The 12,837-nt window shown below is 39.9% G+C and overlaps 1 protein-coding gene across 8 annotated transcripts in view; it reads right to left on the bottom strand.

Moving 5' to 3' along the window:
• The window catches only part of mcf2la (mcf.2 cell line derived transforming sequence-like a), a 46,033-nt gene extending 34,065 nt beyond the window's left edge, over positions 1-11,968 (bottom strand). For 4 of the 8 annotated variants that reach the window (XM_039792627.1, XM_039792632.1, XM_039792634.1 and 1 more), the window contains exon 1: positions 7,404-7,539. In XM_039792627.1, the coding sequence (XP_039648561.1) occupies positions 7,404-7,530 (127 nt within the window). In that variant the 5' untranslated portion in view covers positions 7,531-7,539. Of the gene's footprint in view, positions 1-4,259; positions 4,482-5,997; positions 6,295-7,403; positions 7,540-9,714; positions 9,841-11,867 lie in introns of those variants that run through there. The other 4 variants (XM_039792633.1, XM_039792629.1, XM_039792630.1 and 1 more) reach the window with 4 other exon arrangements.
• Between the last annotated feature and the right edge of the window lie 869 nt (positions 11,969-12,837).

The following is a 12,837-nucleotide window of genomic DNA, read 5'->3' as shown; positions in this document are numbered from 1 at the left end:
TGTACTGTACAATTCAAATACAGTAGACTCATGTTGGTGTCTTTCTCTCTGCTTTCCTCATACTTTCTCACAGACACAAAACACACACAATGCCAATAATGACAGCAGGGGGACCCAGTGTGCCACACACAGAAGCAGTGGGAAGTTGGACTAGTGAAAATGTGAATAGACCCCCCCCTTACGGGTCTATTTCATTTAAATGCTGCCCTGCGTAGGGAAAACACACATTTTAAAGTCTTTCTGTTGACTCTGTTTATTTGACATCTTGCCCTGTCTCCTTCACACAAACAAGGAATACAGTAACTCCTCACATTTGTTTTTTCATGAGGCTGTCAGTCCTGCTTTGTAAGCCCTGGATGACCAAGAAATTGTATCTTCTTGTATTGCCAATACCTTTATAGGTGCGTGTTACTGGTATATGTCACAAACTTTAAAACGTACGGTGTGGTTGCTGCTGTTTGCCTTTTCACCATGGCAAGCTGCACAAGATAGTGTAGTCTGGTTGGTGTGCTCTAGAATTAGCACTTTACTGACAATAAATTCAAATATACATATAGATACTTCACATGGTGACATACTTTACAGATTTGCTAGGTCTGAGAAAATAACCCTGATAATGTCACAGTGATGTCATCAGGTTTATTTAATCTTGGGCTTGTAGACTCAAACTGAGTGCATGGTGAGGATGAATAATTTCTTTGTCATCATGTATTTTTATTTTGTTTTGTTTGTTTTGTCATTGTATATGTCACCATTATGTGTACCTTTTAATGTATAGTGAAGGAGTGCTGTATGACTGCTGGCTGTCTCTAGGTTAGTCCTATGTTACCTGCCTAGGGACTGCAGATGAAAAGTCGTTATTTTTACTAATTCTTGCATATTTACATGGTGTTTTTATACAACAATGTTCATTAATATGCATGTAAAATAATAAACCTATCAAATAAACCAATAAAATAAAAAGTAAAAAATGTATAGTAGAAAACCTGGCCATGGAGTTTGAGAGACATGCAGTCAGGGAAGGTCTAATGACACAGGCTAATGAGTTGCATTTTGGTAAAGGTGGAATCCAGCATTTTTGGAGTTTGAGCCATACAGTATGGACTTAAGATCAGTATGTTTTGTCTCTCACAAGTCCCTGCACTTTATTCATGTACTAAATTGCCTGAGTAGCCCTTTAATAGCACAGTTCCTCATATTTTCTTCCTTTCTCCCTCGGTTTTTAATAGCAGATAGAAAGATGTGAGTCTATAAAACCTCATTGAACTTAATGCATATATGCTCTTAAAATCATCTCTTCTATGGCCCTGCTTAGGTGAACACACACACACACACACACACACACACACACACACACACACACACACACACACACACACACACACACACACACACACACACACACACACACACACACACACACACACACACACACACACACACACACACACACACACACACACACGAACATTTAAGTAAATATGGACTAAAATATGGTCATGTCACAGGGTTATGGTGGTAGAAATAGCAGGACTGAGATTAGGCGCAAGGAGATTAAAAACAATGGATGTGTGAGATTAACGGTTAGATTAACGATAAATCTCTCAGTCTAGTCTGAGATAACATTATCAATAAATGAAGGGATTCGACAGAGTTTGAGCCAACAGGATTTGGAAAGATCTGAATGTAACAGAGGAGGTCCGTTTAGAGTGGTGCGCATTTACCTACAGTACTGTTAGATTTAGATGATAGAGCACGTTGGCTGTGGGACAGGAAAAGGCAGAGGGTTTATAATGGTGCATTTCCTGTCTGTGCCGATTTATCCTCCAGCAGCTCTGAAAGCACCCACGCGTGGCTGACTTACAGTTCCACCCTCAACACTCATTTCAGAATTGTCATTAATAAGCTGTTTTAAACCACATTGCATATTACAAATGCGTTGTCTTCTGTATGAAGGACTTATCACTACCGATGACCTCGACTTATTTCAAACTTCACTCTACTCCAAACATTTGACCCATATAATGAAATTATGTGATTTTCTCTTATGAAAGGGTCACCATAACATATCAGGTCAAATTAAATTGACTTCGTCATTTTCAGGACTTCATTTGTTCAATTTAAACTGAGAACATTTTCAATAGAACAGGAAATGTGTGACAATAGGTGTGTGTCAATGCATCAGTTAATATGACACGCAAAGCCTCTAAAATCAACATTGAGTTAAAAATATTGCATCTTTGTGTGTTTACGTGGGATGCAGAGCAGACTTCAGTGTGCGTCTATGGGATGTGAAGGAGACCTGTATGTGTGTGTATGAGGGATGTGGCGCAGACTACGGCTCAAATAACTCCCAGCTGAATTATTTATTTGAGACTCACCCCCCCACCCCCACGTCTGTGTCGGCAAAGACTAAACACTATTGACCCTTTCCGCTTCAGGATCAAACACTATTGGCCGGCTGTGGCGTAAAACAGGAAGCCCCCAATTGTGAAGTGACTCACGAGCCCGAAACAAGCAGCAGAGGATATCGGCAGGAGAACAACAAAAGGTGTTGTTTGAATCAAGGTCGTGACAACATATCAGTCAGCACTTAACTGGCTAATTAAACCACAGAACAACCACGGCCTACGGCCTTCAAAAACCAGCTGACAATGACCATATTTACACTCTTGCTTCAGCCATGTGACAGATCCGTCACGGGTGGCTTAATGTTTTACAAGACGAAACCATCATCCAGGTTTCCTTTGACTGAGTGTCAAGACCTTGTCAACAGTCATTAAGGCTCTAATAAAACCCAATAAAACAAATTCAATACTGCTCTGATGTCATCACAGACCTGCACTGGAACAGCTGATAAATGTGTCTCCATGGTGCAGGTTGTGGTACAATGTAGGCTCAAATCCAGCTCACAACCATCCAATAAATCCCTGATCAGGACGACAACAATAAACATGAAAGAGGAGTGAGTGAGTGAGTGAGTGAGTGAGTGAGTGAGTGAGTGAGTGAGTGAGTGAGTGAGTGAGTGAGTGAGTGAGTGTGTGTGTGTCAAAGGGTCATGGTCACTCAACAACAACTCAGATGATGACCAGGGCTTTCATCTTAAAAAGGTCAGCAAGTGTCAAACAAACAGAGTGTGACAGCCAAATGCATATCATGGGAAGGACCGTTAAAATATTGGGAAACAGATTGCAAAATCATGAAAACACTCATGATGAGGAAGTTTTGCCACATAGGCGGAAGACTATCACGATGGATTATCATTCAGGGAAACACCAGAGGAAGTTAGAGCAGCTGACCATTATAAAACAATGGCTTTGAAGATCGACAAGAAAAGTCAAAAATAATATCTCACCTTATAACTTAGCATCAACGTTTTATAGCCCTAAACAAACAAGTAATGGAAATAGGAGTTGATAAGGCAACAGTAAAGAGGAAAATAAGATCAAGAGCAAGCACCTGTCTCTCTGTGACACAGCATTTCTAGATAAGCTCTTGCTAAAAATACACACATCTCTAAATACAGACCAAAGCCTACAGAAAACAGACCAAAATAGACCTGAACCCTCACTAACGAGCACCAAAATGTAAAAATCATCAAGCACACACTGCACAGTCCTCACATGTGCGCAGACACCTGGGAGTTTGAGTAATCAATGATGCAAAACCACACGCACACAAGCTGTCAGATAATTATGCCACCCTTTATTGAACCGCCTTGAGTAAATAAGGATGTAGAAGTATACTTTACAACCCTTTTGCCATATTTAAATATCTATGATAGGCCACAGGAGACATTTATCAGAGGGAAAATCAGTATGTTTTCTTGGCATTTTTGGATTTGGTTTTTACACCCCTTGTAAAAACAGGCAGAGGCTACGAATCAGATTTACGCGATAAAAGAGAAGCGTGTGGAAATGACTTGAAGAAAGAATCCAATTTAGCCATGCTTCATTTATCTGTACTGTAGTTACCCCGCTGACTTTGCAAGCACATGAATTCCAAGGTCAGTGAACGCGACAAGCTATTGCATTTTATTATTTGAGTTTCATTTCCGACTAGAATTACTTCTTTGCGATTGTGAGAAATGCTTTTTCTTCATGACAGCAGAGACGGGCTGTTAAAGGAAACAAACAGGAATTGGTGCTTTTCTGAATGTTTTAAGGGTATAAGTTACGGCTGAGCCTTTTCATGCACGGACACACCTCACACACCACAGTTCAAACTCAACGACAAACACCCATCCCTGCAAAACTCACTTTGCAGCTGTTGACAGCACTTGGTGCATCTGTAGTAGCTCTCCATCTCCTCCAGTGAGATGCGGACAAACCTCTCTCCTCCATATTCCTGTTTTCCTGTGCAGTCCTTCATCCCGTCACTCCGTCTGTTCTCCTCTTCCTACCTCACCACAGGTAGAGAGACGAGGATCGCCCGCCTCATCCTGCTCTGCTCATTTGTTTTTCCAAACCCTCCCTGTCTCTCTTACACACACACACACACACACACACACACACACACACACACACACACACACACACACACACACACACACACACACACACACACACACACACACACACACACACACACACACACCACACACACACACACACACACACACACCTAAGTTATTGCGTGATTACCCCACTTCTCAGCCCCTCCCTGCTGCTGTGGAAATCTGCGTTTCATATTTGACTGAGGAAGAGACTAAGAATATATACTGATAAACAGATTTAAAATTATCACTTGTCTTGCCGCAGACGCCGCCACACACAAATATTCATCTTCACAATTCCTTCCATGTAGTGCTAGACTTTTCAAAATAACAGTTTCTTAAACAGTGGTGTCGACGTGGAGGTAATACAAGTGACAGAAAATCTGCAGATTTAAATCCTTTCAAAGTAAATCTACGATTTTTAAACAAGAGCACCCGGGTTGAAGATAAGAGTTACATAAATGAAAGAGTTCATAGTCCAGCCAGGACCTGGTTGTCAGTGTCTCTAACTTCCCCGCCTTTAAAATGAGGAAAGTCTTTTATCTATAGCATTAACACAACTGCACAAACACCCATGGTTGCTTGTATTCTGATGATAACATTAGCTCCGCTAACATTTTGGCTCTAAATATCCCACGTGTAACAACAGAATTTGGCAAGACTGCTTTTAATTATGCTGCTCCTTGGTGTTGGAATTTATTCCAAAATGTTATGAAGCTTTCTGTTCTCATCCCACTTAAACATTTTAAACAATTACTTAAACAATCAAAATTTGAACAATGCACATGTTTTCAATAAGCCTTTTTATGTTATTTTAAATTGTTTTACATGTACTGTAAATCAGTTTTGTTTGCTGTGTCTGTTTTTGTGATTCTGTGTAACTTGTATACTGTTGCTCCAGGGCTCCCTTGTAAAAGAGATTTGACTATCTCAATGGGACATCTCCTGGTAAAATAAAGGATAAATAAAATAAAATAAAATAACATTGATTAGCGCCCGTATTGTGCAGAACAGTAATCCAGCTGTATGCTGTTTAGCCTTGTATTAAAAGGTTTGTTAGCAGAGATTGTGTTGCTTTAGCTAGAACTTTAAAGTCTCAGGCAAAGTTCTTTTAACTCTCAGTATCATTGCTGGCAGTGCATATGAAGCCAGATGTCTTCCTAACACCTAAAGAGCTTGAAGGGATTACAGTGTTTGGCTAGAAAAGCTCCAACACAAAATCACCCTCCCATCTTATGTCTACAAAACAAGATTAATCCTCTGATCTGTCTGGCCTTGTGAGAAAGTTATTCATTTAGACAAATATTGATTAGGCTGTGACTAATATGTACATTTTTAGCAATCAATGCACTTTCACCGACTAAACTTGACCCAATCTGCAGCCCTAAAATTACCCCTTTACAAAGTACAACCAGTGAACATGTGCCTGCTTCTTGTCTCAACTACTCAACAAGTTCCCAGAAGTAGAATGATAGAATATTATGCATTAAGACGACACTCACCTCCTCTGCTAGTCTGCGTGCATTTATGATTCTGCTTCCTGACTGCATGTTGACGGCCACAGCAAAGGCTGGCAGACATAATGAAGACAAACACTAGTCCGTTTGTCTTTCTGTTTCTTTGAATGTCTGTTGGTCTGCCTGTTTATCTGTCCAATCTGTCCCTTAACTGTCCAACTAGTGAACTGACATTTCTGCTGCCGGTTTAATAAAACATAAGGTAAGTTATCAATTAGCCACTCACAAGGGATATATCAGGTAATCAGTTACAAAGGTCAAACACCAAAGAGGGCCGCATTCAAGGACTTACACTCCATGGTAGGGAACATAGTGACAGCTAGCGCCCCTGCTGGTCTGCTGAGTCCACACTTAAAGAAATACTGCAACAATTTGGGAAGTACAGTACATGTTTACTGTCTTACTGGATGTTGGATGAGAATATTGACAATTTCATTCCTGTGTGTGCAATATAGAGGTTGGTCAGGCCTAGCTTAGCACAAGGACTGGAAGCAGGGAGTTTAGCGCCCTTAAAGTGCCTTTTAACAACTCCAATGCTGTCATATTTACATGTTGTGTCAACAAATGTATACCATATGCAATTAATAGTAATCTTCCTATTAATAATGATTTAAATAAGGTATTTCCAGTCAGACATTCAGACAACTAATGGCTTAATTTAAGAAAGTGGGGCTGCTGCAAAATGTGTTTTCTGAATTTATACCCTTAAAAAAGGGCCTTATTTTTTTAGTTAATGTGAAAAGTCAGGGGTAGCTTTCATCTAACATGAGGAATTTGAATGTGTTTTTTTTTACCAAAAATGATGTAGAAAACACCTTCAAACATATTCCTTAACATATTAAAAGCTGTTAAATAATGCATTCATTTATCCTAGATTGGGGGTAAAGTTCTATTGTATTAGGAGTATGTACCTACATTTGCACCTGAAAAAGTTGCCTACATATAACAATTAGCCTACTGTAAACCACATTCCCAATAACCACATTCATTTCTAATAAAGGACACCTCAAATATCACGTATTGAGTACATTGAGTTCATTCTAGAGAGAGAGGTACATGCAAAATAGATTGTAATTTCATGTTTGTTTCCCTCTGTAGTTGCTATGGTAAAATTTCAAGTCACCCAAACTACCGCAGACATACTGTAGCATCAGCAAGAAACTTAAATAGTAAGGCTCTTCTATGATGTTTGAATAATGAGGGGGAAGCACTGCAGGGGAAATCTCCCCATGGTGATATGAAATCCTGTCCTGTCATCCTGTCACACTGATTTCAATAACAGACACTACAGACCAGAACGCTCTTTGAATATGGATATTCAGTTATACGTAACACAAAACACACACCTGAACCTTTACAATCAGCACACACAAACACAAACTAACACTAACCGGTTGGTCCAGGGCTCCTGCGGTGTGTATGTCGGGTCAACAGACTGACAGATATGGTAAGATTGTGAAGCAGTCCACCCAACACCTCCTGGCCCTCTTGAATTAATTCCAAAAGAGACATTGTCATATAACAGTAGCTTTCATACGATGTACTAGGAGCTTGTTCTTTTAGCTGCATGCCTCTCCTCCTCCTCCCCTCGATTAAGCTGCCGTTTGTTTTTCTGAATGTGTGATTGTTTATCTTACTTCATGTCTGCTCCGTCTTTATCACAGGAAGAGAGGGGTGGAGGGATGACATAAACCCCCCTACAGCTAATTATACTAACTTGGCAAATATGTGTGTGTGTGTGTGTGTGTGTGTGTGTGTGTGTGAGATTTGGATTGTTTACCAGGGTACAAATTGACACTAAAAATTGATATAAACACTTATTTTTTTTAGTTTTACTTCCAACTAAGAAGGAAATAAGCACAATCAGGTGTCTGAGTGTATCAATCATTTTCTGTGTGCATCCATAAGATAAAGAAAGTGTTAACGATCCCACATTATCTTCCCAGGAACAACAACTCACTCCGTCCTTATGAGAAAACCAGGGACTGATTTTTCATCACAACACATGATCCTAAAAGTCGCACAAGGCTACATTTTATCATCATGAATGGTTATATTATACACTATTGAATGCGAATCACTGAAAAAAAACATGTGGGCATCAATTAAGAAGTCTACAATAAATCACACAAATTATGCCAGAGAAACAAAACTGTTAATTGTTTCCTCTGCCATGGTTTCTCGCTGCTTTTAATTTCTTGTTTACTCAAAAATACTTTTGACACGATGTCAAGGGTTGTGCGATGCTACACTAAAGTGTCTCTGTGGCCTGAACAATGTTGACCAAATACTGAAGATAACTCAATAATCCAGCTTGTGATTTTTTGACTTCAAAGAAGTCGAAAGAACTCTGCAGCAGCTCAGACAATAGGAGCTTCTGATTGTGGCCTCGTTGGTTGTAGACTGTTTTTTGGGCATTACTTATAACGGGGAGACAGATTACACTGGTGCCATCTGTAAAGGGTCTCCACCTCCCTTAGACTATCACATTATCTTTATTTTACCTAATTTATCATCACACAATCGCACAAACATTCCCAATTTAAACTTCAAAAGGTAGCAAGCAAAGATGGTCATGCACTTTTTATTATGTGGCATTCATTGGATTTATCTATTAATCAAGTAGAAGAGTCGCAATCTGGAAGATCAAAACTTATGGGCTCCTTCTCTGAAATGGCTTCAAAACTGATAATACTGACAATAAACTCAATTATTCTGGCTTCTTCTTGTTAAAGCCAATTCTCCAACTGCTCTCTTGGATACTTTGGCATGCTTTGTACTAGTTAATACTTGTTATATCATCTAATACAATCTATTTACACAGGCACTATTTATATAGGTCTTTCAAACAACAACACCATGGCATTCCACCTTTAGCAAAGAGCACAGAGAGACACAGCAGAGGAATAAGAAAACGCAGGTCGTTCCATTCATTTTGAATGAAGGTATTAGGGTTATTAAGGTTTGGCAGCTTCATCAAAAGAACTACAAGCCCCTATGTATGATAGTAACCAAATTAATCCAAACTGATTTAACTTGTCAGGTCCACTATTGCATTGTGTAAGGGTGCAAATGGCTGCAGACCATTGGATCTCAACTTGGATCATCCACTATCCTGGAACATTACTCAGATCATGACCTCAGAAATTTGAAATTTCAGTGCATGATGTAAACTAAATTAAGTTTTATGAAATTGTCCTCATGTCTTGGAAACCTAATATAGTCATAGTTTTCTGCCACAGACTTATCATGGGAGCAGATTCTGTCCTCAGGAAACATGTACGTGGGGACATGATAACAGTACACTGTATAGTCACTATTACATATTGTCACACTGGGTTAAATTACTCCTTGTTCTGGTGGAACCTTCTAAAAGATACCTGGGGTCAGATCCCATTTTCAAAACCAAATTTGCAAGATGCAAGCGGTGACTTGCCACATGAGATAATTTTCTCTTGCACACATTTTGGCACATTTAACAAATGAAATGAAAGACTGTATCATACTTGCGACCCATGCCCGAACATGCGACAGCCCTCATAGAACTCAATCATTTGTAATATGGGACGCCGGCCCCACACTTAAGACCACAACAATCTTTTGGGAATTGTCTAATGTCAGTGTGCGACATGTCTTCTGTGTGACATGACCAGGACAACCTTCTGGCTACACTAGGGTGACAGATACTGCAGGGATCCCTACCACAGGTTGTCGACAGCCCCTCCAGCGATTGCTCTAAGTCGTCTGGTACCGACAGCTGCTCTCCCATCCTCGAACCGGGACACCAAAACTGAGCAGACTTCCTTCTTCACATGAACTTTGCAGCTCCTAAAAAGATACCAAATATTACTATAACAACTATAAGTGTAAATCTAAAAAAAAGAATACTGAACCACGGCCATGAGCAGTAGACTCAGATGAAAGAAGACAGAAGGAATAATGAGAACAGAAAGAGACTGATGCACTGTCCATTTGATTTGGTCAGCAGTGTACAGAGAGGGAGGGGAGGGAGGAAGGAAGGAACACACACACACACACACACACACACACACACACACACACAACTTTTGCAATTGCTTAACACTTAACAACATCCATACCTCTGTGTACCAAACACACACGCCTGTCCTTAGGGGGGTTAACAACATTACTGATGCTAATTTTATCTTCTATTAGATTGAGCTGTGCAGCAAATGATCTTAACAAAACTGAACTTTCCGGAAAGAAAAGAACAACGTTGTGTTGACAACCTTTACTGAAAACACCTACTCCTACAATGTTAGCATTCATTATACAAAATAGCAACGAGCAAATTAATTCATGTCTCCCCAGTGCATCTTTCCTTTCAGTGATCTGTGCCAGCATCTGCTGAATGACCCAAGGTAAAGGCACAATCAGTAGATCTTTTTGACCAAACGTTGCAGGTATATTCACTAATCATCTAATGTAGGCATTTTATTTATTTTTCAACTGATCATAATTCTAGTGTTAATGGCTAGTTTCAGTCTATCGATTTAGCTATGATAGCAAGTGAAATGATCAACGTGGTTTCATTGTATTGTCATGTGTATTTTCTGGCACATGAGGAGTATGTGCATCCTGCACAGATATCTGATCTGCTGTTAAAAAACAGAGCTCATACACACAATCAAAGCAAATTTGTTCAATTCCCCATTCAATTACCAGTTCTCCAACAGTGTCTCCTTTCATTTTTTTGACAAAAGAGCAGCACGCCCTTAGTCATATGGACAGAGACCTTGTGACGTGGGGATATGCCAGGCTAAATACAGACTGAGACTAGTTCCACATGCAATACAATGTGACACTTTTAACAGCCAAGTTCACAGACGCAGCCCAGGGGATGTCATCATGAGTGCGTGGCAATAAAAGAGTCAACAGATTTCAAACACTTAGTGTGGAAAACACACTAAGTCAAAGTCACTTTCAGTTTCAACCACTACAGACATTTGTTGCCAGTGTACTGTACATCTGTATACCAACGATTAAAAGCACTAAACACACGAATGCAGTTCAAAATGACATTATTTGTATGAGATATACAGAAAAATGGTTCACCAAACCTTTTCATTTGAATTGATGCACGCACCTCATGGGTATGCTGTATGCCACTGGTTGGACAGTGATAATGAAGCATAACTATTTAGTTTTCATTTCACATGAACTGATATTGCATTTTGTTAGTGACACCAATTCACCCAAGTACAGAGCCCAGTGGAGGGCCAACCACACCTGTAGCAGAGAGCCAGTGACAGCAGACAGGCTCATTGTACTATATTAAAAACCTGGAAGTTCTAGGTTTCATTAGAAGACAGTTACAATTTTAATAAATTAATGTATGACCACATCCCAGCTCATTTAATGAATATTGAAGGTCATACAACGTTCTTCATCCCTTCCAAACCTCATTCCATAATCTGAAAATATTGACCTGGTCAAATACAAAAAAAAAAAAAAAAGCATCTCCAGGTAGTTTTGTATACTCAAATGTGTTCAATATTTCATTAAAATTGGTCATTGCCGAACTGTAAGCCTGACTGAATCAATTAAAATATCCAATGTGGGGTGATAGCTTACCTTTGTCTTTATACAAACACCTAAGTTGCCCGATTAATGGAGTTGGGCGTGCTACCATCTACAAACGGAACCTTCATGGTCCTGTAAATGAATTAGGATTCCTATCGATACAGCTGCGCTGCCTCCATGCGTCCTATTAGGACAGGACACTGGTTCGACAAATGGGACTTTCACTGCACCCTAAATTGATAGCGAGGACAATGAGTGTTGAGTGCACCAGATTACTAGCTAATATAAACGGTGTGCCCCCTGGTCCTTACCTGCACGATATCCCCAAGCCAAACAGCTCCGCCCATCCAATTGGCTGGACGGTCCCTCAGTTCAATGCTGTCTCCTCTTCCTCCTTCTTTTCTTCCTCGTCCTAAAGAGGGATACTTCAGTTAGTCAATTTGTCCAGGGCAGGCCCTTTTCTAAGAGTCCTTTTTACTTTGTTTTCCGAATAACTTGAACTTCTAAGAGTTAAAGATAAACAGTAGAAGGTGGCTGCTTGGACTCAGAATGGCCTCTGCGGTATTGTCGTTTTTAGGCAGATGCAGTAGTTTCCTCACAAGTGTGGGATGGAGTGTAATGATGTGTCCGGGTAATGGGACTTAAACACTCTTGACAAATAGAAGACATGCATTAAATCCCTCTTCTGCACCAACACATGGAGGAAGTTTTACGTTTTCAGTTACCTGGGACACCAACAGAAGGGACACCATGACATCTGGTGGTAGAACAAAATTAGTGCACAAAATGACTTCTGAAACCACACAACTACCCTACCCCCTAAAGTAGTTGAGCTATTTATTTCAAAATGTTATAGGCCTATTTTGGTACCCAACCAGCTGTAGAAGCAAGACTTAAATGACTGTGTGGTGTGGATCAGGTGATATGTGCAAGCCTAAATGTGCCCTGATGCTCCATATAAATTATGTCAGTGGGCACGTACAAGTGTACAAGAGTATTTAAAGTATGAAAACATTTGAACTGTAGTTAGAATGATAAGAGTTGCCAACCATAACTACATTGCACAGTTAGATATAGATGTATTCTGTGGTTGTAGGCAACATGAATGTAACTTCAAATGCAGTTACAATTGTTTCAGACACAGTTTATAATAGAATCTAGAGGTCTTGAAAGAATAGGGTCTTTTGTGGTCTTTCTCCTTCTGTCTGCAACAAACTTTCTGCATGTAGGCTACATTTATGCCAAATTAACTAGCCTACTTCCAGTGCCAGCCCACATATG

Source organism: Perca fluviatilis, chromosome 24 (genome assembly GCF_010015445.1).
Source record: "Perca fluviatilis chromosome 24, GENO_Pfluv_1.0, whole genome shotgun sequence".
Lineage (NCBI taxonomy): Eukaryota > Metazoa > Chordata > Actinopteri > Perciformes > Percidae > Perca > Perca fluviatilis.
The sequence above is the reverse complement of the archived record's forward strand: the minus strand, read 5'-3'. Positions and strand labels throughout refer to the sequence as shown.